The following is a 20,941-nucleotide window of genomic DNA, read 5'->3' on the forward strand; positions in this document are numbered from 1 at the left end:
CAGCCAGGCCAGGAGGCAGAGTCAAGCCCTCCCTCCTGCTTAAGGAGCTCTGGGAGGCTGGACGTTGGGTCCAGGATCCACTCATCTCTGTGCTCCAACCCTAAAAGCCCTGGTTTGACAAGTGGGAGGGAGTGGGGAGCAGGCCTGTGCAGACCTCCACAATTTGGCCAGGGCTCCCAAGGCATCATCACCGTGAGGAAAGAAGGGCTGGGGTGGGAGGATTGTGCTGTGCTGCCTGTATCATTCCCGATGGGGACACAAGGCCTTTCTGATGTGGCATCCTTTTGACTTCTCTGCCTTCAGCTTCATGGCCACATAGGCAGCCAGCCCAGGTGGGCCTGACAACCCCTGGTGGGGAATGAAGGTGAGAGCCTGGGATCAGTGTGGAGGGAGCTCTGGGGGCTAAGCCAAGCAGCCACACCCCCATTTGCAAGAGGAAAAATGATTAGATGATTAGATGTGCATTATAGAAAGTACACAAACACACACACACACACACACACACACACACACACACAACCCCCCCCCCCCCCAGCAAGAAGCAAGCCGTACACAGGAAGTGACGAGGAGGCCTTTGGGACTGAGGATTCCCTCATACAGAATTTCTGGAGTTATGTTTTTTTTAAAAATCTTGTGATAATCTTTGATCTTTATTCAGGTTTTCCTCTGTGCTATATTAAAAATACATAAAACTAAAACTAAAAATATACTTGCTTTATTTATCAATTTTCTAAAAGGCAGTAAAGTCATGAAAAGACACAAGCAGTCAAATATATTGCACTGGGTGACGAAAGTTTGGTTTGCACATGAACAAACCACTTGTCCGGCTAGGCTCGACACATCGTTCCACAAACTCTGAGAGCTTATTTACATATCTTTTTAGGAATATATTAAAAAGAAGGCTCAGTTTAAAACAGAGAGAAAGTTTTTATGACACCTGTGTAAGCACACATACTAAAGAAAACACAACTCGATGCTTGGCATCATGTAAACAAATTCACAAAATGATCCTATTAAGTCAACTTCTCGGCATGTGTTGAAGCTACAGTTAACAATCAGTGAATATACCTTAAATAATAAAATAACGCTTACGGTAAACATTCGTAACAGTAGAGTGAGAACATTTTGGCAGTTTTGTGTTTAGGTAACATACATGTAACCTTAGACTATCATCCCCTTATGATCTGACTTTAGAGGCAGAAAAGTTTGTAACATCTCATTTCCATAAAAATGCAGACTACGACCTTATCTTGGGCTTCTGAAGGTGATGCTGCTTTGTAAATTAAAAAGAAAAACTCATAAAGTGTTCTTATGAAAAATAGGATTAATATTCGAGCATAAGATGGTTTTAATACGAAAACCAATGGGATTACAAGGAGATGTCACCTTTCTCGTAGCTGCTTCTACATCAAAGAACAAAGAAAACCCTGCTTCTTCTTACACTTCATAGACTCGGTCCAACTTTAGGTCCATCGTTTCATCAGAGGTAACGTCTTACTCACACCAGGGGCCAATATTGCATTTTTCCACACAGTCTTGGGATATATGATGCAACATGTGGTTTTGTAAAACGTTGGGCAGTTTGGCCCCAATCTTCCCCAAGCGTCCAGTGAGATGAAAGTGCTGGTGATGCTGGCAGAGACCAGAAGCTGTACCATGTGGAGTCAAGGCTCATAGAGTGGGGCTGGTGCCCCCAGAACACAGGTGCCACAGAAGCCACGGGGCACCGGCTGGCACAGGCAGAGGGCTGCTCTCTGCCAGGAGGAGGAGCTGGCTTGGCTGGGCCAGAGGGGATGCCCGGGAGGCTCCAACCAAAGAACAAACACCACCGGGTCCCGAATGTGGCAGTCAAAGCCTGGTGTGCAGAAGGCACCGTAAAGAGATGACTGATAAATTTTTATCTACACGTTGACTATCATGGTCTGATAAGGACACAAGAATGATGTAGAAAGAGACAGAGGGTCTGGGTGTGCACGAATCTGACGGAGCTGGTCATGCAAACCACTAAGCTTCTTCAGTTCAGAGTGAGAATTTCAACTTTGTCCACTGCAGACAGAGGACACTTCAGATCGGGATGTCACCACTACAGCACCCGATGCCAAAGCTGTTGGTTTGCCTAACTACGCTTCACACCACTGAATGTGAAACATTTTGAAAGAAATTAGGAGAGGGTGTTATCTCCACTTGGTAGGTAAAAAAAAAAAAAATGTAGCTTGACTAAATGCTAATTTAGATAAACAGCAAGCCCCCAAGACAGGACAGAATTGATCTGATTCCAGCACACCTTGGAAAAGTTCCAGAAGGCCAGAGCCCTCAGCTCAGAGTCACATGTGGCATCCTGGTTATTCGTCACAGCCTGGTATGATGCCTCGTGATGACGACAGAGAGCCAGTGGACACTCGTGCTTGGACAGAAGTCTTATGGCGGTCGAGGACTTCTGAGAGCACCAGGGCAACGTCTAATCTTCCTCATGTTAAATAACAACTGTAATCTCTTCCTCCATCCCCCAAACTCCGTATTTATATTTTAAATATAAAAGCATATTTCTTCCCAAACCTTCCCCTCCCTCCACAGTTGTCACTCCAGAAAACTATTAAAGAGCCACCTAAGTACAGATGTCCTATGTCCATTTCATTAGAAACAGGCGTGAAGCTCTCGCCTCTCTTCCAACAGCACCCAGTGCAGACCACTGGCTGCTGGGGCTGTGGGAGGGGAGGGTTACGTCTGTTCTTGGTTCGTGTGACTCAAGCAGGGTCCATGTTTCTCTTCTTTGGTACCTGATGCTTCAGTGAGTCCCAGAGAAGAAATATCTTCCTCATACGGTACACAAATGTTGCCTTTTTCCTTGTTTTCACAGTAAACACATTCCTTAAAAGAAAAAAATGTGAAATCAGTAACAAACATGATATTTGAGATTTCTGTTACAAAAAAGTTGTTCACACTGAGTGAGGTGCTGACCAGGGGTCAGCTGTGAGGATGCTGGCCACAGAGACAAAGTCCCTGTCCTGGAGCTGACATTCTGGTAGAGGAGTGAGACAGTAAACTAAACAAAAAGTGCCCCGTGGTATATCAGAAGACGGAAAGTGCTGTGCTGAGGTGGACCAGGCCACGCAGAGAGTGCGTGGAGGACACCTGTAATGTTTTCCATCTTTATTATTATTATTATTATTATTTGTCTTTTTCCTTCCATTTGATGTCTGTAATTTTAAACTGGACCTTCGGGAAAGGCCACAGAGACGGTAACTATGTAGTTTTAGAGCACGTCCACACATTCTCTGCCTCCCCTCCCTCAAAAGGTGGAGGGTAATTCCGCTCCCCTTAGGCGTGGGCTGGATTAGGAATTTGCCTCTAACAGAGAGTGTGTGACTTCTGAGACTGGGTCATAAAAGGCACCCAGCTTTCTCTTGCTCTCTACAAAGCCAGCAGCCATGGCATGAGGACACCCAAGCAGCCTTGTGGAGAGGTCCCTATGGCGAGGAACTGAGGCCGCTGCCAATAGCCACCCTCCCCCACGCCCAGGCAGGCCTGTGAAGGAGTCTCCATGGAAGCAGATCCTCCACCTCCGCTTGACCACTATCAGACACCCTGACCACTGTCTTGCCTCCAACCTCAGGAGAGACCCTGAGCCAGAGCCCCCAGCTAAGCTGCTCTCAAATTCCTGAGCCAAAGACACCACGAGAAAATACATGTTTATAATTTGAAGTCACTGAGTTTTGGGGTCATTATGCAACAATAGATAACTAAGACAGCGGCAGGTGGAAAAAAAGATGTGAAAGAAGCCAGAACGAGGCACGTGTCTGTCTGAGGAAAGAAGGCTCCAGGCAGGAGGAAAGAAGGCTCCAGGCAGGAGGAAAGGCAGGTGCAGAGATTCTGCGGCAGTTCAGGGAACAGCCAAGAGGCCAGTGTAGCTGGGAGGAGAGTGCGAGGGGCAAAGGGAGATGAGGTGGGAGATGTGGGGGGCACAGATCTGCGTGGCTTTGCAGCCATTTATTCTGACCGAGATAGGGCACCACTGGAAGGGATTTGGGCTGAGGGGTGGTGCGATCTGACTGCAGGGGACAAAGGGAGCAGCAAGTACAGCCGGGAGGCCACTCTGACATCCAAGGGAAGCGTCGCCAAGGCTTTGACCAGGATGGTGACACTGGAGGTGATGAGCAGTGGCTGACTTCTGTCAGCTGGGTGGTTGAGCCACTACGATTTGTAATGGAATGGATTGCGCACAAGAGGAGAGTCTGGGTGACTCCAGTGTCTGTGGCCTCAGCAGCTGGAACAATGGAGTCACCCTGAGTGAGATGGGAAGGGAATAGGGGAGTGGTTTTCTGCGAGGGTAATTAGGAGCTGGGTTTTGGAAACATCACGCTGGACAGAGGCCTGGGATGGAGACGGATCTGGCGCTATCTCCAGTCGCTGGGTGAGAGGGGTGATCCCAGAGCGAGCGCAGGCAGAGGAGAGAGGTGCAGACACTGAGCCTGAGGTGGGAAGGAGAGAAGGAGCCAGCGGGGAGAGCAGGAGGCCAAGGGAAGGAAGAGCTCTGAGGAGAGGGACAGTGACTGCCAGTAACGGCTGCCAACGGTTCTGAAAGATGAGGACTGAGAAACGGCACCCCAGTCAGCAGCTGGAGGACCCTGAGACCCTGCCCAGAGCGACTGCCACAGCGTGGGGGCAGGGGGTGTCAGGAGAGAGCCCAGAGAGAGGGGCTAGAATGTGCATGCCTCTGAAACTCAGGAAGGACCAGGGATCTGCGGGGCAGCGGGCAGGGGACGCAGCCTGGTCAGCACATAAGGGCAGCAACTCTATTTTCACGCAATTTCATGGTCTGCATGGAGGGTGAGGGTTTATGACAGAAGAGGTGTTTTGTTTTTTGTTTTCATGTTTTTTTTTAAATAGAAAACATAATTTAAAGAGAGGAAACAAATTCAAATTTCAGCAAGCAATTACAATTTGGTATTTAAATCTGTTTAGAATCAAGGTTGAGAAGCCACTGGAAGAAAGTTCTCTGAAGTAGACTTAGTGTCACAGTACCTTTTTTTTTTTGGATAAACTTTTTATTTTACGAGTTTTAAATTTACAGAAAAGTTGCAAAGACAGTATCAAGTTCCCACGATGGTGCCTTTGGACCCAGCGTGGGAAGACAAGCCCTCCGAGCTTACCGCCACGTCCACGGCCGCGGGCAGGCCGCCTGCCTGCATCCACGGGTGCACTTCGTGCAGCTCCTGCCTCTGGCCCTCTGAGAACCGGGGCTGGGATTTCTGCAGCAGCTTCAACTTCTCTCTGTCCTCCTTTAAAACCGTTTCTAAATTTCTTCACAAAATATTTAGAAAAAGAAAAGGTTTACAACGTCTTAGGATTTTTTGTTTTCTTTCTAAAAAAACCTCATTTTTCTAGAAATTCTTTCAATTGTAATAATGTAGGTGTAGACAGTTTTGTTTAATGCAAATTTCCTTTTCATTTAAAATAAATTACCCCAACAACAACAAATTAAAATAAATTACTCTGTTTAAAGTAAGTTAATCTCCTGAGTAAATAATCTGTAGCCTTTCTACTAAAATGATAATCTGGGTCAAGTTTTTGGTTTACTTTGAACTAGATGTGGGGGCTGGGTATCTGCAGGTGCAAGCTTGTCCCCTTGGGCTTGGTTCTGCAGAGCGTGGTGAACCCAAGAGGTTCTTACCATCTGGGTGGTAGATAGCAGAACCTTCCTCCGCCACTGGCTGGTACTGGGCTGAACTGCAGCTGCTCTGGAGATGGAGCCCTAATCTCCCTGATGACCAGAGGCCTGGCTGTTCTCATCTCAGGGGTTAATCTTTCCTCCCTTCCCACCTCTGTCCCAGCTTCCCCTACCAAGGGGGTGCTCTGCAGTGATAGGGACCACGTCCAGTTCCACAGAGCAGCCCAACATGGACTCAGAGCCTGCGCACAGACCCAGGGTCACTACGAGCAGCTGGCAGCCTTGGGCTGGTCACCCACCTTGACCCTTGGTTCCTTTAACTCTAACACACACACCTCATTTACCCCACAGGGTCACTGGGCATAGAGCAAAAGAGATGACGCTGTCAAAAATGCTTCAAAAAGCTGTGTGACACCTGGAAGAGATGCCAGGAGCCAGCCTTCCTCACAGCCTGTAGGGTATACTCTGCAGGGCTCTCCGCCTGCACTGGTCACACTGCAGGGCCCTGCTGGCCCCGTGGCGGCACAGGAGCGAGCCCCACATCTTTGTCTCCACACCAACCAGCTCTAAGCTTGGGCTTCCAGAGGGGCGCCTGCCCTGGCTGGATGCCCTCAGGGTTTTGGAAGCTCCTTGAGGCCAGCCCTCCCAGTGCTCCGAGGCAAAGGCCGAGTGGTTACCGGGAAGGCAGCTGGTACGTCATCATGACGCTGTGGTCCGTGTCTGCCATCAGCAGCCAAATGGGATCTTGCAGGACGTACTTGATGAAATGCTCACTGTCTTCCGTATCTGCGTTCACTTTTGCTTTGTGATTATTCTCTGAAGAGTCAATGCTTCCAAAATATCTGCTGGTGTGACTTGTGTCACTACTGCCTTTAAACACAAAATGTGGCCAGTCAAAACCTTGAAATGAAATTAAACCTTGCACCATGTGCTTATACAGTTATGACAATTTTAGAGAACTGAAGAGTTTCATTAGGTTACCATTGTCTGTTGGTGGACTTCCCCCTTATCTTTCTCTTTTTGTTGTTGCTTTACAAAGTGTATTTAAAAAGCAATTAGGTATGCCAGACTCAGGTCAAAACCAATTTTTAAAAAAAAATTGTAACAGTTGATTGTACACATCAATGTCCCCCTTATCTTTCTGATTCTCAAGTCATCTAGATAATTAGAAAACAGGGTATCTGCTAGCACCATGGAGGTGATGCTTTCCTGGGGAGGCCCCAAGATGCTCAGGCGGGGTCGTGTCTTAGAAACCTTGATCTTCTTTCCCAAGTGCCCACTATCTCTTGACTCAGTGCAGACCACAGCGACACGCGGCTTCCTGAGAGAAAGGCGGCCGGCCTGGAGAGCTCCCCAGCTGGCCTCACCCAGGCAGAGAGGCTGCAAACCAGGTGAAGTGCAAGCACACTTCAGGGAAGGAGGGAGCTTGGGTTTTGTGGACAGTGTATGCATTTCTGGCTGACAAAGCTTCATGGAAAGATCCCGGTCTATAAAGGCTTGCAGATGGTCCTTACCCTATTTCATTTGAATAGAACTAACTCAGGAAGGTAAACTACTACCTGGGGACTATGAGGGATGGCCCAGCAAGGGGTTGGCAGGGGGTGAGATCTGCAGTGACACTGAAATCCGAAGTGAAGAGGTAGGATGTGGAATTCTGACTAGAGAGGGCCTGCCACGCCAACCCGGGACAGCGCAGGCAGGAGCAGTGTCTGTGTGTGTGAACCACGTGGGCTCTGAGGGGCCGCTCGAGAGCACCAGTGGGACCTGCCCTGGGCACGGACGTCAGCCTGTGGTTCTGTGCAGTCTATCCTGGGGGAATCTTCCAAATGCATCCAACATCCAAGCGCCCACGTCCCAGGACCAACATACCTGCCCTGCTCCTGGATGTGTCACAGCCCAGAGAGTCCGAGGTGGCGGAGGCCCCACTCCCAGACAAGGCTGACCCTGTGGCTGAGCAGAGGTCCTCGTTCAATAAGAGTTTGAGCAGCTCGCTGGATGTGGAGAGGGCGTCACTGTTCTGGGCATCTGAGGGCTCCTCATGCTTCAGGGACAGGGAGAAGAAGACACCACTGTTCATGGGGGCTTGCTTGTGACGCAACACACACAGCAAGGGTACAGTGCAGGGGTGGGGTAGAGGGAGAGCTGCTGAGCAGCTTGTCCACACGAGGTGCCAAACGGAACATGAGCTCTTCCTTCATGTGCCAAGGAAGGCCAAAGGAGTAGACTCCACGGTTAAGGGACTACAGAGAGAATGTCATTGGTGCTCTATGAATGTCATCTGCCTTGGATTGAATGTCCCCCCCAAAATTAATCCCCCCTGTAACCGCTGAGGGTGGGAAATCCTCTTATGGTAATTGAAAGGCAGAGCCTTGAAGAGATGACTAAGTTGATGGCTTGGTGGTGGTTGTGGGAGTGGTTCTGAGGGCTTTAAAAGGAGAGCACATGAAGAAGTTCTCTCTCTCTGCTCCACCATTCTGCCATGTGAGACCCCTGGGTCACTGTTGCCACCACAAGGCTCTCACCAGATGTGTTCCCTGGACTTTGGACTTCCCAGCCTCCCAAACTGTACGCAATAAGTTTCATCTTCTGATAAATCACCCAGTTCCAGGTATTTCTGTTATAAGCAACAGAAACGGACTAATACACCATCTAACAAAATTTAATCCCAGCGAGGAAAAGCTTCTCCTGTTCCTCAGCCACAAACCCTTCCTTGTGTGCGGCAGACATGGAATCAGAGAAATGCTTTCTGCAGCACTCCAAAAGCCTGCTCCTCAGAGTGGGGGGTCTCTGCACACCTGGGGGAGCGCTGCCTTGGGAATGAGGGGGGGCTGGGCCTGGGGAGCACCCCTGACCCTCGGAATCTTGGAAACCTGGACCGTAGGTCCAGGGCCCCAGAAACAGGAGTCAGCAGGGTGGTGGACAACTGGAAGAACCAATATACATTCCCAGGCTCCACATCCTCGTACAGGTGCCGAAGGTGGAGAATCCCCCAAGACAGCCCCTCTCCTGAGCGCCTATGGCTGGCAGCTTGTACTGCTACACACCGAAGCTCGTCTGGAAGCACACAAGTGTTTAACTGGACATAGAATGAAAATTTCCTCAACTGAGTATCAATACTCGTAACCCTTAGTGTCCTTAAGGCTCTGGAGGATGGGAGCTGTGCCAAGGCTGGTTCTAGGCACGTCCCTCCTCATCTTCCTCCTTTGCTGCGGGCGCCTGAGTCAGGCTCTCTGCCACCACCCTCCATAAAGCCTTAGTGCTGGTATTTAACTAGATTGTGCTTTCTTTGAAGATGCATTTAAAAATTCGAGGCCCATAAGTATTCTCCATAGGTCACATGCTGCTGTTTGGACTCATCATTGACCACAAACAACTTATCCTCCTTCGTTCAGACTCCAAGACAATAAAAAGCTCCTCATGATCTACTCTGATAGGATCCTTTAACTGGGAAACATTAATTTCTAGCACATATATTTATGTCACAACCTACAAAGTCTGGTAGAAATCTCCAGTGCATAAAACCACCCGTGTCTGAGCTGAGGACCTGCTTTGGAGAAACAGCATCGGGAAACCCTTACAGTTGCAGGTGCCTTCGGCTGCTGGTCCCAAGAAGTGCCCGGTTTGCAGTCCAGCCCTGCAGCTGCGGTCCCTGTGGTCCCTGTAGTCCCTGTGGTTCCAGTGCCACCCTCGGGGGTCTCCTCCAGCTGCAGCAGGTTGAGCTGCAGGGGTGAGCTGCCACGGGACTGGAAGAGCGGTGGGGAGACCCTGCCCGTGGCTCCAGTGGCCGATGGCAGGGTGGCTGGACAAGTACATGGCTGTCTGGGGAGCGAGGTCTGACGGGGGAACTCAGGCTGTAGGGCAGGGGTCACCTCGGACACGAGCGGGGGGTGGCCTGGAAAGTGAGGCTGGCTGGGGAATAAGGCCTGTGGCAGGCTCGGGGTCCCTGGAGGGAAGGAATAACTGGGTAACATGAACGCCATGACTGGGGCAAAAGGGGCAGTGAATGGCGGGGGCTGGACTGCAAATTCATGCTGTGCGTCCATGGTCATGGCAGGCACCGTGAGGCTGGTGTGGGGAGCCACAGGAGGTGCCACCATGGCCCCTGGAGCTGGAAACACAGGCAGGGAGTAAGCTGGCATGGGGGCAGGAAAGGGCATGGCGGGGCAGCTGGACTGGGATGTGTCTGAGGGTGACCAGGCCGTGGTGTTCAGGCCCATGAGTGGGGGCCGGTGGGGCACGGGGTCCCCAGACCCAGTGCTCTCAGAGGAGTCTATTGGCTTGACCCGTTTGGACTTCAGTTTTCTATTCTTTCCAGTTTTTTTCCAAGCTGAATCTATTCCAGAAGTATTTCTTAGTCCATGGGCAGCTAAAACATGGAAAAACCACCAGAGTTAAAATTTTAAATGTATGTAATTCCTATTTTGCAATTCTCAGAGACTTGTAGAATTTCAGAAACTTGAAGGCATCTCTTAGATCAATAGTCCTGTATTCCCAAATTCCAACCTGGGGCCCGTCTGGTCCTTATACAGTTTTCCCTGATCCTCAGTGAAGTGAGAAAAATCAGGGCAAAACATCAGGTTTTTCATAAAACTGAATTCCATCAATCTGATGGTCCAACCTTAATTGCAGGATCAATTAAAATGTCCTTCTTTTTTCTGGTATTAAAATGCCCTTTCTTTTATGAAATGCTAATGTGGAAAGTGGTATTAAAAAAAAGGTTCTATGTATCAAAAAAACCCAAAAAACTGGCTAGTCTCTACTGTTCCCCAGTACCCAGCACTTGGGGGAAAAAAATCCTGGTTTGTGAGATCTGAAAGGTAGAACTGCTGACCTTACCTAACCTTATTTTTCAATTTTACAAGCTTAACATTATTATTCTTAAAGAGAGACATTTTCTGTTTCACCTGTCAAATGAAGCCTGCGCAGAAGCCGAAAGATCGAAGGGGACCAGTTGCCCTCAGAACCAAACTCTTCCTCTCCAATGACAAGTGCTGCTGACATAGGCCTTCTTCAGGGGGACGGAGGGACTCGGCCCTGGGTGTGTCCCCAGTGCCTCCCTCGGTTTTCCTCTCATGTCACACAGAGTAACTTGGGGCTCTTGCAGCATGAGTGCCCAGGGGTTCCACACCTTTGAGACAGGCGTGAGGCACACTGCGGTGTGAGGGGAGGTTTTACACTTCAGCCTCTCTACGTGGTGTTCCTCCTGCAGGAATCTGTCCACTGTGGGACGACTGGCTAAAGCACTGGGCTCCTGGGATACCACCTCCAGGTCTGGGCAGGGCTGCCCTGGACTGCTGTACACTCTGCACTGCACAAACTGTTGGGTCTAGGGGACAAGTGGGAGTTAGAACTCCGCACTGAGCTGGGCCCGCTCGGTGGGTCTGCTCAGGATGAAGGAGGGGCACCTTTTTCTAATTTGCACAGAGGTTTCCTGTGGGTTGTCAGTAACCCTGAGTCTCAGAAAGAAGAGACTGGAAAAGACACATCCTTAAGAAGGCTGTAGGCTTCTTCAATTTCTTAGACATTCCCTGTGGTGAGTCTGCCCAGAGACCCAGGGGAGCTGGTCCTTGTGGTATGTTTGTTTCCTGGGGTCAATAGCTCTGATCCCTGTGCCAGAGCCTCAGGAAGCCAAGGAAGAGGTGGCATCTCTGACCAATACAGGCCCCATCCATGGGGTACAGGTATATGGCTGGGGGTCAGAAGCCAGGCTCCTGGACCGGAAAAGGGGAGATTAAGTCAGTCTATTCTACGTCTTCCCTTGATCTTTGACTACCTGGTGGCTCATGGCCTGAGGAGCAGCTCCACACACCATGGGCTCTGCCTACCTTTGGGGTCTGCAGCTGGGCCCCAAGGCCAGTCCAGCCAGGAAGGTGTGCCCCCTGGGGAGGACATGGTTCACTCCCTCCTTCCTCAGGAGCCCAACACCAATGCTCCATCAGCACCAGCAGCTACCCAGGCAAGAAATGTTGGGCATGGCAGCACTGTAACCACCCTGGCTACATTCCCTTGGCTGGAAGTTCTGCGGGGACGGATTGCATCACCAGCAAAATCCCAACAGCCACCTCGTACAAATGAACACTTCCAAAATCGGGGACATCTTACATTTTGAAACCAGTGCTGGACTCAGTCCGATTAAGATTAAAGTTTTTGTATGGTATTGATAACACCAAGGTCAAGGGTTGGAATAAAGTTTTTAAAATCCACCCTTAATTCAGGTAGTCACTTACCTTGTTCACTCGACTGCCCCTTGGATCTTTCTTGTAGGTAAGAGTGGCAGTGAGAATTAAAAACGTTGAGCTTTCTCATTTCCTTGAACTTATGCAGGAAACTGTGCTCCTCCTTCTGGGTGTGTGCGGCGAGCACCTCCTTGGTGAGGCCCAGCGTCCTGAAGGGTTCCTTCCCCTGGCTGAGGCTGCAGGGCAGCACAGGGCCCGCCAGGCAGTCCAGGGATTCTGGCCCACTCGCAGCATCTTCTGCCATCTCTGTAACACAACACCCCAGGCCTCTAATCCATGCGTGCCCCTTTTATCTTAAACCCACACTGTGCTTATGAGCAAGACAAATCATTCACATATAAAGTCATTTCATGAGATGCCCACGGCATGAGGATGAAATTCGCAACATCTCTGTCTAGCTTTCTCAGAAATGCACAGTGAAAAGGCAAAGGCAGTGACGAGAAACCCCGATTATCCATGGCTCAGGAGCAGTGAACTGAAGTGTTGGGAGCCTCAGGGTTTCAACTCTGTTGTGGAAATATTCCTGGGCTGCCTCGGCTTCTAGAACACAATGTGCTAAGGTTGACATGCTGCATCCTCCAGGCTCGGGACCACGCCCAGAGACCGTCAGACCATGTGGGCCTGTGGGGCAAGTGGGACAGGGGACGGAGGGGCCACAGACAGTCCTGAGAGAGAGGGTTTGGGGACTGAATCCCTGACAAGCACTCTTTCCTTCATTTTCTCCCTTCCTCGTGAAGGCCACACTCAGGATTCACTTCAATCACAGTATTCTGAAGAACAAAACTGGGCCACAAACACGCTTGGTTTTAAGTCTTGTTGCGACTTGGACTGGCTCCTGTCCTTGAACAGCAAGGGCTGAAAGGCTCACTTTCCGCTGGGAGGGGGAGGCTGGGCAGAGGAAAGGCCCCAACCCCATGCAGGGAAGTGGGGAGGCAGGGGCCTTGCTCCCACTGTTCTCTCAGCACCCACTGAGGGGTCTGTGTCCCCCGACTCCCCACACTGGCCCTCTGTATTTATGCCAGAGCAGGCACCGCCAGCAGGCGGCGCCGGAGCGCAGCAGGGACCAGGGCAGGTGTGGGCCTGGCCTGGCTAGTGCACCCCACCCCTGAACTTCATGCAGCTAGACTTCCTAGAACACCTTTATTAGGCTATGGCAGGATTCTTATGCACTTAGATAAAATTAGAGAAATATTTTAGATGGCAGTCGCACTTCTCATTTTTATTTCAAAAATCCAGTCACTCCCAATATCATCAAAGAACACACAGCATACCTAACTCAGGCTGTGGCTTTTTGTCCCCCACGTGAACAATGGTGCTGCTGTAGCTGCACTGGCTGGTGAGAGACACCACACTCTCTGCCTTGCCAGGCAACGTCAGCGAGGTTAAGTGGGCGCTAACTTCCGCGTGGCTGTTCACCTTGGAGGGCAGCACTGCCTCTTCGTAAGAGAAAATGGAAGCAAACACAAAGCGGCGATTAGAGCGAGCCATGCAGATAAGGACACCACTCGTCTAGACAGCACCCCACTACCCGCGGGACTGGACAGGCAACACGCTGGGCTGCACACACCCATGCTACAGACACTTCGGCCTGGGCGTGTGATGTTTGTCCTCAATGTTTATTCACAGGTGAAGGGTGGAGAAGAGGGAATTCTGACACGTAGACAGTTGCACATTTAAATCATGGGTCCTGTGGGGGGAGGCGCAGCAGCGCTGGCTGCGGGAACTCTGGGCCCGGGCCTGTGGCGAGGGGCTTCTCTGACAGTCGGAAGCCAACACAGTCCGGGTGCTGTGGGCAGGCTGTTCACTCAGCTTCTCTGTGTGTGACTGTCCAGCCCTGCGCTCCATCCCACAGCGGGATGCCCTATTTCTGATTCTTGCAATGACCGTCAGCAACATTTTCAACGTTCAAGCAGCCAGAGATGTAATCTGATTTATGGGGCACACTAACATCCAGGCAAGGGCTCCCCACACACACACTGGAAAGGGGCCCACCCTAGAATGACAATGAGACTAGCATGGCTGTGGGGGGAACCCAGAGGACATCCCCACACCTCCAGCAGCCCCAACTCGTTCTCAGAGCCCACAGCTCCAAGACTACAATCATCTTTACCTCTAGCTTATAAGAAGGTTGCTGACTTTTGAACTCCTTTGATCATTTAGAAAATAGGCTACGCCCTTATGCCATAATCACGGAAGCCACTCAGAATTAGTACAGGAGAAAAGAAGGGGCACTTCGGGTCTTAAAATGACATCTGATTACACTGCAGAGGATTTAAGTTACTACACATTTAACAGCTCAAAGCAGGTAAGATACCTCTGGAGTGCAGCTCAGGGCTGCCCATGGCCTTTCGCTTATCGCTGGCCTTCAGTGTGGGGACGTGTGCTGGGAACTCACACTTCCTCTTCAGGGTGGTGGCCTCGCTGCAGCTCTCCAAGTACCTGTGCAGAGGGTTGGGACCGCCTCATGTCACACGCGAGGGGGGAGAGTGCGAGAACAAAGGCGGAAATCCAGAAATGCTGCGCGTACCTGATGACACTGTCCAAGCAGCTCATCTGCTGGTAGGAGCAGGCAGGCTGGTCCTTGCAGGCCAGCTCCTCTGGGAAGCCGGCCCTGGTTAAGCTGGCCCCTGGGTTGTCCTTTTCCATGGCAGGGACAGCTTTCATATGAGCCAGGGGGCTACTTTGTGTTTCTGAAGGGATGACAAAATTGTTCTTTCATTTAATACTTTATTCCCCCAAACAGTACACTCTGTATTTATAAAGCATTTTAATTCTACCTGAAGATAAGGCTAGGACTCAGAATACGCTTCACAGATACAGAAACCCTGCAACAGCCTGCTCTCTGGCAGCCCTGCTGGCATGAGCATCATGGAGCCACTACAGAGGGAGCTTGGAGGGAGCTGTCACTGAGCCTGGGGCCTGCTTCTCTCTGGGGCTCGGTGGCACTGGGTCTGAGCTGTCCCTGGGGCTCGGTGGCACTGGGTCTAGGTTGTCCCCAGGGCTCAGGGAGTCAGCAGTGGGAGAGACCAGTTTTTATCTGAACTCCTTGACAGGGCCAAGAGATCCCAGATGCTTCATATTTATGTTTCTCCTGGGCAGGCCACTGATTTCAAAGGCAATCCTTGGTAATAATGACTGTAACAATAATTGTCTCCTGTGCACTGTGTTGTGGATTCTATACTTGTCCTCACCACATACACCACATGCCTGTGGCCCTTGGGCCCTTGAGTGAAGCACACATCTTGCTCCTCACTGGGTCCCCAACACCCAGCACAGAGTCCAGCATGCAACATTTCTACCAGCATGTCCCAAAAGCCAAATCTACTGGTGATGTCTGGCCAGGAGGAGACATGGGGCAGGCCAGAGTGTGCTGCGTGCCCCAACATTCCCCTCAGAGGCCTCCTGCAGGAGGCAGGGCCTGAGTGCAGAAGATGAGTGAGAGCCCACCAGGGTGAGAGGACCACCAGGGTGAGAGGACTGGGCTGCACATGTGTGTACATGCATGTGAGCACATACATGCACACGAATGCATATGCACGCGTGTGCGCATGTGCTCATGTGACAAATGCATGCTAGGCAGAGTCGACAGCAGGACCTAAGCAGAAAGGTGTGATGCTGCCTGGGAAGTGCCACAATGTGGTGAGGAGGGACCCACTGCTGTGCTGTGGTGACGGGGTGGGCTGACAGCCCCGTGCGGGAGCCAGCACCTTCCACATCAGACAGGTATGGTTTTCAGTGGTTGTGGAAAAGCTGGGCAGACTCTCCTGAGGCTGCTGTGTACACGTGTGAGCTCGTGTGCTCACATGTGTATGTGCATGGCCAGACAGCCACTTTGTAGAATGGACAAGCAGCCAAGGCCACAGCGCCTGGGCATGCTCCACAGGCGGGGCCTGGGCACAGGACTGCACACCTTGGCCAGGCCTCAACAGGTCTGTGGGGCATTGGGGCCAGCAGGGACAGCAGCGTCTGCCTCTGCTGAGTAAAGGAAGACTCACGTGCCTGGGATTCTGCTGGATAAGGGAGCGGGCTGCACACACTTAAAGGTCGGTCCCCTGCCATGCGTTTAACATTACACCAGCTCCCTCTTTGCACTCTGCCAAACTCAAGTCTTACTAAGGAAAGGTTGAATATATATATATTTTTTTTACCTGCAACAGATTTTTTCTTTTGTTCACCAGATTCATGAGAATAATGACTTTTGCTTTTGGTCTTGCTACCATTTTTACAGATTTCCTTGAAGAAAACCAAAATGAACAAATCATTATTCCTTCAGTCTGTCCCCCACACTGAGAACAGAGAGGAGCTCAAATAATTACAGCAACACAGGAGAAAATTCCAAACAAATCTGAGAGATGCAATGCTAGATAACACTTAGTTCACGATCTTAAAGGATGACAAAAACAAAGCAAGACAGCACATTTTCTTTTTTTTTGTCCTACAGTTAAATATTCACTTCTGCTTGTTTACTTGTCTTAAGAAATTTTCATCCAAACCTTTAACTATATGTAGTTCTTAGCTGCTTCAACTCTTAAGAGACCACAGAAAAAATCCCAGGTGAATGGTGTCGACAGCAGGCAGAAACAGCTGAGACTACAAAGGCTTTGGCAGCTGCCAAAGGTTTTTCAATGTACTTTTAAATTTTCAGCATGTATCAAACGACATTCTCTCAGGGAAAAGAACAGAGGGACGTACAGATCTTCTGTGGCAAGACTCCTCGTGGCCGTTGCTGTCACTGGAGGAGGTCTGGCTCATGAGGTGCTCGTGGGACCCGTTGCTGCCCAGACTCCCATAGCCGCTGGAGCCACTGTGGGGCACGGGCTGGGGAGACAAAACATAGCACTATGGTGTGCTGAGGCTGGCCCAGCTCTCCATGGAGCTGCATGCACGCTGGTCCTCCCCACACGCCCTGCTTTACAGAGAGGCCAGTGGCCTGCCCAAGGGCACATGGCAAGGATGAGGGAAGCTGGGGTTTGAACCCCAAGGTCAGGCTCCAGATCTGGACATCTGGCCTCTACCCGCAGTACCCTGTCCCCAGATAGGCATTCACTGAGAAGATGCCCCTAAAAGAGAATTCATCCTACCCACTCCTGTACTGAGGGGTTTTAAAGACAAAAAACAATGCAATTAGAGTTTCACTCCACAGCCTGTGATAACTGGGAAGCAGAAAACTACTCAGTCACGGGGCTGACTGTGCTTATACTGATTTTCCTTGAGTACGAGGTCCCCAAGTTCTCCAGGGCCAGGGCCCAGCACTCTAGGCTCAAGTAAGCCCTTCTGTTCATAGTCACGTGGGACTGTGCTGTGGTTCAGACAGAGACATGTGAATGCAAGGCTGGGAAAAGTCTGGTGCTTCGGCCTGTCTTGGACCAGCACAGATTGTGCCCAAACTGGCCCCATGGGGATGTTCAGAGGACAGCCGGGGTCTCCTGGGTGGATGTGACAGAAGCAGGGCGCAGGGCAGGGCTGAAGTGCTCTGGCGGGGTGTGGACTACAAGACTGATGTGGGGCCCACCTGCAGCAGCAGCCGGTGGATCTGCTCCGTGAGTTCCTGAACGCTGGGCTGAGGGGCTCTGTCCTCTGCGCATGGGTGGGCTGTGAACACGTCCTCGTTCAAAGGGCCCCTGGGCGGTTTTAATTCATCTTGTAAGAAAGGGGAGGTGGAGGAGGCTGGGCCCGTGGCCTCCTGCCTGCAGCCCCCCAGACTGTCACCTGCCAGCTTGCCACTCTGCCTGAATGAGGTCCTGGGGGCAGCTGATCCCTGGCCCACCCACTGCCCATCCACTTGGGTCTCCCCCACAGGTAGGCGGCAGGAGGTGAGGATGGCCTGGGATCCCCACAGGGCCCTGGAGCTGCCGTGGGCCCTCGGAGCACTCACACCCTGACTTTGTGCCTCCCGATGATGAAGGAGATTTTCCTGCTCCACGGGTTAATGAAGCTGGACCAGCTGGTGTCCAGCGTGATGTACTCCCCATTGCGGGCGCGGAAGCGAATGGGAGAGTAGTCGAAAGGCTGCCCGCCAGACTGCAGGACTGGGAGAGGAAAGCAGCAATCAGCACGCAAGGAGGAGTGATCGGTGTTCACAAAGTGAAAAGCCACTTCAAGATACACTCAGGTCCGAATCACTTGCAAACTTTAAGGATGCAGACACCTCTTCAAAGCCACTGTTTTCTACCTCCCCGTCCCTGTTTTTGCTTTAAACTGCAAAAAGGCGGTTGATTCATCTCGTATTTCAGGACGTGCACCTCTGCCAGAGCATCACCTGCATCTGTGAGGGCTGGGCTTAGTGGGGACACACGCCATCTACTGTCCCGGCCTGGTCAGTACCTTCCTAGTCACAGCTGAACTGGTCTCCCCTCCTCCCACCCACCACCAAAGCCAACATTAAGAACACGATGCCAAGCACTCAGGCTGAGGGACAACTGGCCACAGAGGAGCCCACATGAGTGTACTGCTCTCTGGACTTCCCCAAGCACTGACCACAGCAGGCCTCAGGCAGGGAGGCAGGGCGGCCTCCACCTGCTCGTCCTTAGCTGATCTGAGCTGTCAGAGCAGGGCCTGGCCTCAGGAAGAAGCCCTAAGAGTGCTCTAGCTCCTGCCAAACCCTTTGGGGTTTACTGCTGAACAGGGACCTACTCTTTTTGTGGATGGCGAGCATCAGGGGCCTGTCACTGGGATGCAGCTGCAGGAGCACAGGGGTCTGCATCAGGTCCTGAGGCAGGTAGCCCAGCAGCGGGACTGCCCTGGAAGGCAAGCAGACACATTCCAGAACACACTTCCAAGCAGGGGAGCAGATCATCTCTAAGAACCACCCTATTCTCTGGGAAAAGGTTCAAATTCCCCAAAGCTCAAAATGTGGAAAGTGGGCTAACAGAGAACCAACCAGCCAGTCTTTCAGCTCATCAGCAAATGAAGGTCCCAGCACTCCTGTGAGCCTGTGAGCCTTGTGTCTTAGCTCCTGAAGAAATAAATCACGATTATGTTTTCATCTTTGTGCTTCATAGATATTTTTCTTTCTTCATGTCGTTCATTCATTTGGCCAGATGTGGCTTGGTGTGGATTTCTCTAACGAGTTTTGCCTGGGCCCTGGGAAGCCCTTTCTACGCACATCTTCCCCAGCTCAGGACATTTTCCTTCTCTTATTCCATGAGCCACTGTGTCTCGTCAGTTTATTGTGGCTCCCCAGGAGGTGTTGTGACTGGCGGGGGCCTGCTCTGTGCCTGTCATGTCTTCTCTTGGAGATGTCACTTTGCTCTCTGGGAGCACATTCACGCTGGTGCTGTCACTGGACAGAGCTGCAAGTCCACAGCCCTCTGACGGCTTGGTCAGCCAATTGCCGCCCCTTCTGAGCCACCCCTGGCCTCTACCTTCTCGTACCCAAACAGACGTTTCTCAAACTCTTCTGCTCATGTGGAAGGACATTTTCCCTTTGAGTCTTTACATAAAGCTCCCCCCTTCCTTGTGGTGTGGAACATCCTCGTGGGCCTGATGTTATTCTTTGCTTTCCTCCTCTGTCTGAGGTGTAGTCTCTCCAGGCCTCACGTTGTCCTTTGGACAGGATGTACAGAATGTTCCTGGCACCCTCCCAGGTCAAGACCCGAACAGAGGAGGAGGAGGAAGAGGAGGGGAAGAAGGACGGGGAGAAACAGGAGGAGGAGAAGCAGGAGGAGGAAGTGGGGAGGAGGAAGAGGAGGGAGAAGACGTGGGGCTCCCTGAGCTGGGCTGCTTGCAGGCCTATAGGAAGGAAAGCTCTGCAGACTGTCGCCCATAATGCCATGTACACTTGCCCACCAACTTCCCTGCACAAGACTGAGCTAGACACCTGGGGCTTTGCAGACAGTTCTTCATTGTTTGGAGGAATAAAACCTCCTGGGGTTGCTTTACAAATGCAGCTCCCAGGCCCCACTGTCCAAGATCCTGGTTCAGCAGGGCAGGTGGGGCTCAGAAACCTGCCACAGGTGGTCTACAGAAGACACCCAAGCGATCTGGGGCTGGAGGTGATGGATCCCCGGCTGCCCACAGAGCAAGCTCTGTTCTGACTCTAGCGGTGGAAACTTTGTGTTCCTGGGCCGGGTGCAGACAGTGGGAGGATCCAATCCCCCACAGCATCTGGGAGATGCCCTGGTCCATCTCAGGAAGCCCAGCATGGTGGTGCTTCTCTGTCCACTCCTGTGGTGTCCTCTGAGGACACCTCTTTGACCACTGCCAGTAGCCCATAGCATTTTCTGTCTTCATGCATCTGCAGAGGAGCTAGGAGAAGACCCGTGGGGGTGGGTACAGAACCCACTCAAAATGTGGGTGCTCCTGAATCCAATCAGGGCCATTTGCACCTGCTACAGCACCCTGAGTGGGAGATCCAGGGAAAGGGGCCCAACTGGGGCTCTGAGGAGAGACATGGAGGGAAAGCTGTCCCCATAGCTGCCCTTGGCACGCAGAACATGGGCTTCTGCTGGGATCCTGCCAATGGCATTCCTAGTTTCAGTCCCACCACTAGCCCCAGGCACACCATCCCTGCTTGCTCTGTCATTTACTCCAAATGAGTTTAAACAGGATAATAAAGACAGGCTCAATTTGAACAATTACCAGCTCTCCAGAAGGTCTTATTTACACCATGTTCATATGTTACGAAGTTCCTAGTAATTCCATAATTATTTCATTGCCTATATATAGTTCAACATTTTTGTCGATTATCACAAGTAAAACCAACATGCAGCCTTAGCTTTAGCTAAATAGCTTGAACGTCAAAAACATGAAAATTCATTTGGCTTTATTTAGTTTACTATTAAGTAACTGCTGACATGGTGATGAAACACTGGGTATCTTCTGAGGGAGTCTGACGACATGAAGAATGCATTACTGATTTCAAGACAAGTGATGGTGGGAAGGGCAGCATGGGCAGGGGGTAGCTGGAGGGCGAACGACATGACACCACTTACCTTTCATCCACATCCTGGAACAAACAATTCGGTGTATGTGTGGTCGTAAAAATTCTCTTTTCAGGAGGAATTCTAGGGGCTGAAAGAGAATTTTGCACAGATTT

The 20,941-nt window shown here is 51.1% G+C and overlaps 1 protein-coding gene across 5 annotated transcripts in view; it reads right to left on the reverse strand.

Moving 5' to 3' along the window:
- Window positions 1–699: 699 nt before the first annotated feature.
- Window positions 700–20,941, reverse strand: part of PER2 (period circadian regulator 2) — a 45,351-nt gene continuing 25,109 nt past the window's right edge. For 3 of the 5 annotated variants that reach the window (XM_063091595.1, XM_063091567.1, XM_063091576.1), the window contains 15 exons: window positions 20,838–20,916; window positions 18,538–18,644; window positions 17,780–17,933; window positions 17,417–17,525; window positions 16,597–16,722; window positions 16,053–16,137; window positions 14,432–14,594; window positions 14,219–14,343; window positions 13,176–13,340; window positions 11,896–12,150; window positions 9,247–10,034; window positions 7,538–7,709; window positions 6,346–6,538; window positions 5,151–5,301; window positions 700–2,868 (listed from right to left, as the gene is read on the reverse strand). In XM_063091595.1, coding sequence (XP_062947665.1) covers window positions 2,719–2,868; window positions 5,151–5,301; window positions 6,346–6,538; window positions 7,538–7,709; window positions 9,247–10,034; window positions 11,896–12,150; window positions 13,176–13,340; window positions 14,219–14,343; window positions 14,432–14,594; window positions 16,053–16,137; window positions 16,597–16,722; window positions 17,417–17,525; window positions 17,780–17,933; window positions 18,538–18,644; window positions 20,838–20,916 — 2,822 coding nt within the window. In that variant the 3' untranslated portion in view covers window positions 700–2,718. The remainder of the gene's footprint in view (window positions 2,869–5,150; window positions 5,302–6,345; window positions 6,539–7,537; window positions 7,710–9,246; window positions 10,035–11,895; window positions 12,151–13,175; window positions 13,341–14,218; window positions 14,344–14,431; window positions 14,595–16,052; window positions 16,138–16,596; window positions 16,723–17,416; window positions 17,526–17,779; window positions 17,934–18,537; window positions 18,645–20,837; window positions 20,917–20,941) is intronic. The other 2 variants (XM_063091586.1, XM_063091602.1) reach the window with 2 other exon arrangements.

Source organism: Cynocephalus volans, chromosome 1 (genome assembly GCF_027409185.1).
Source record: "Cynocephalus volans isolate mCynVol1 chromosome 1, mCynVol1.pri, whole genome shotgun sequence".
Lineage (NCBI taxonomy): Eukaryota > Metazoa > Chordata > Mammalia > Dermoptera > Cynocephalidae > Cynocephalus > Cynocephalus volans.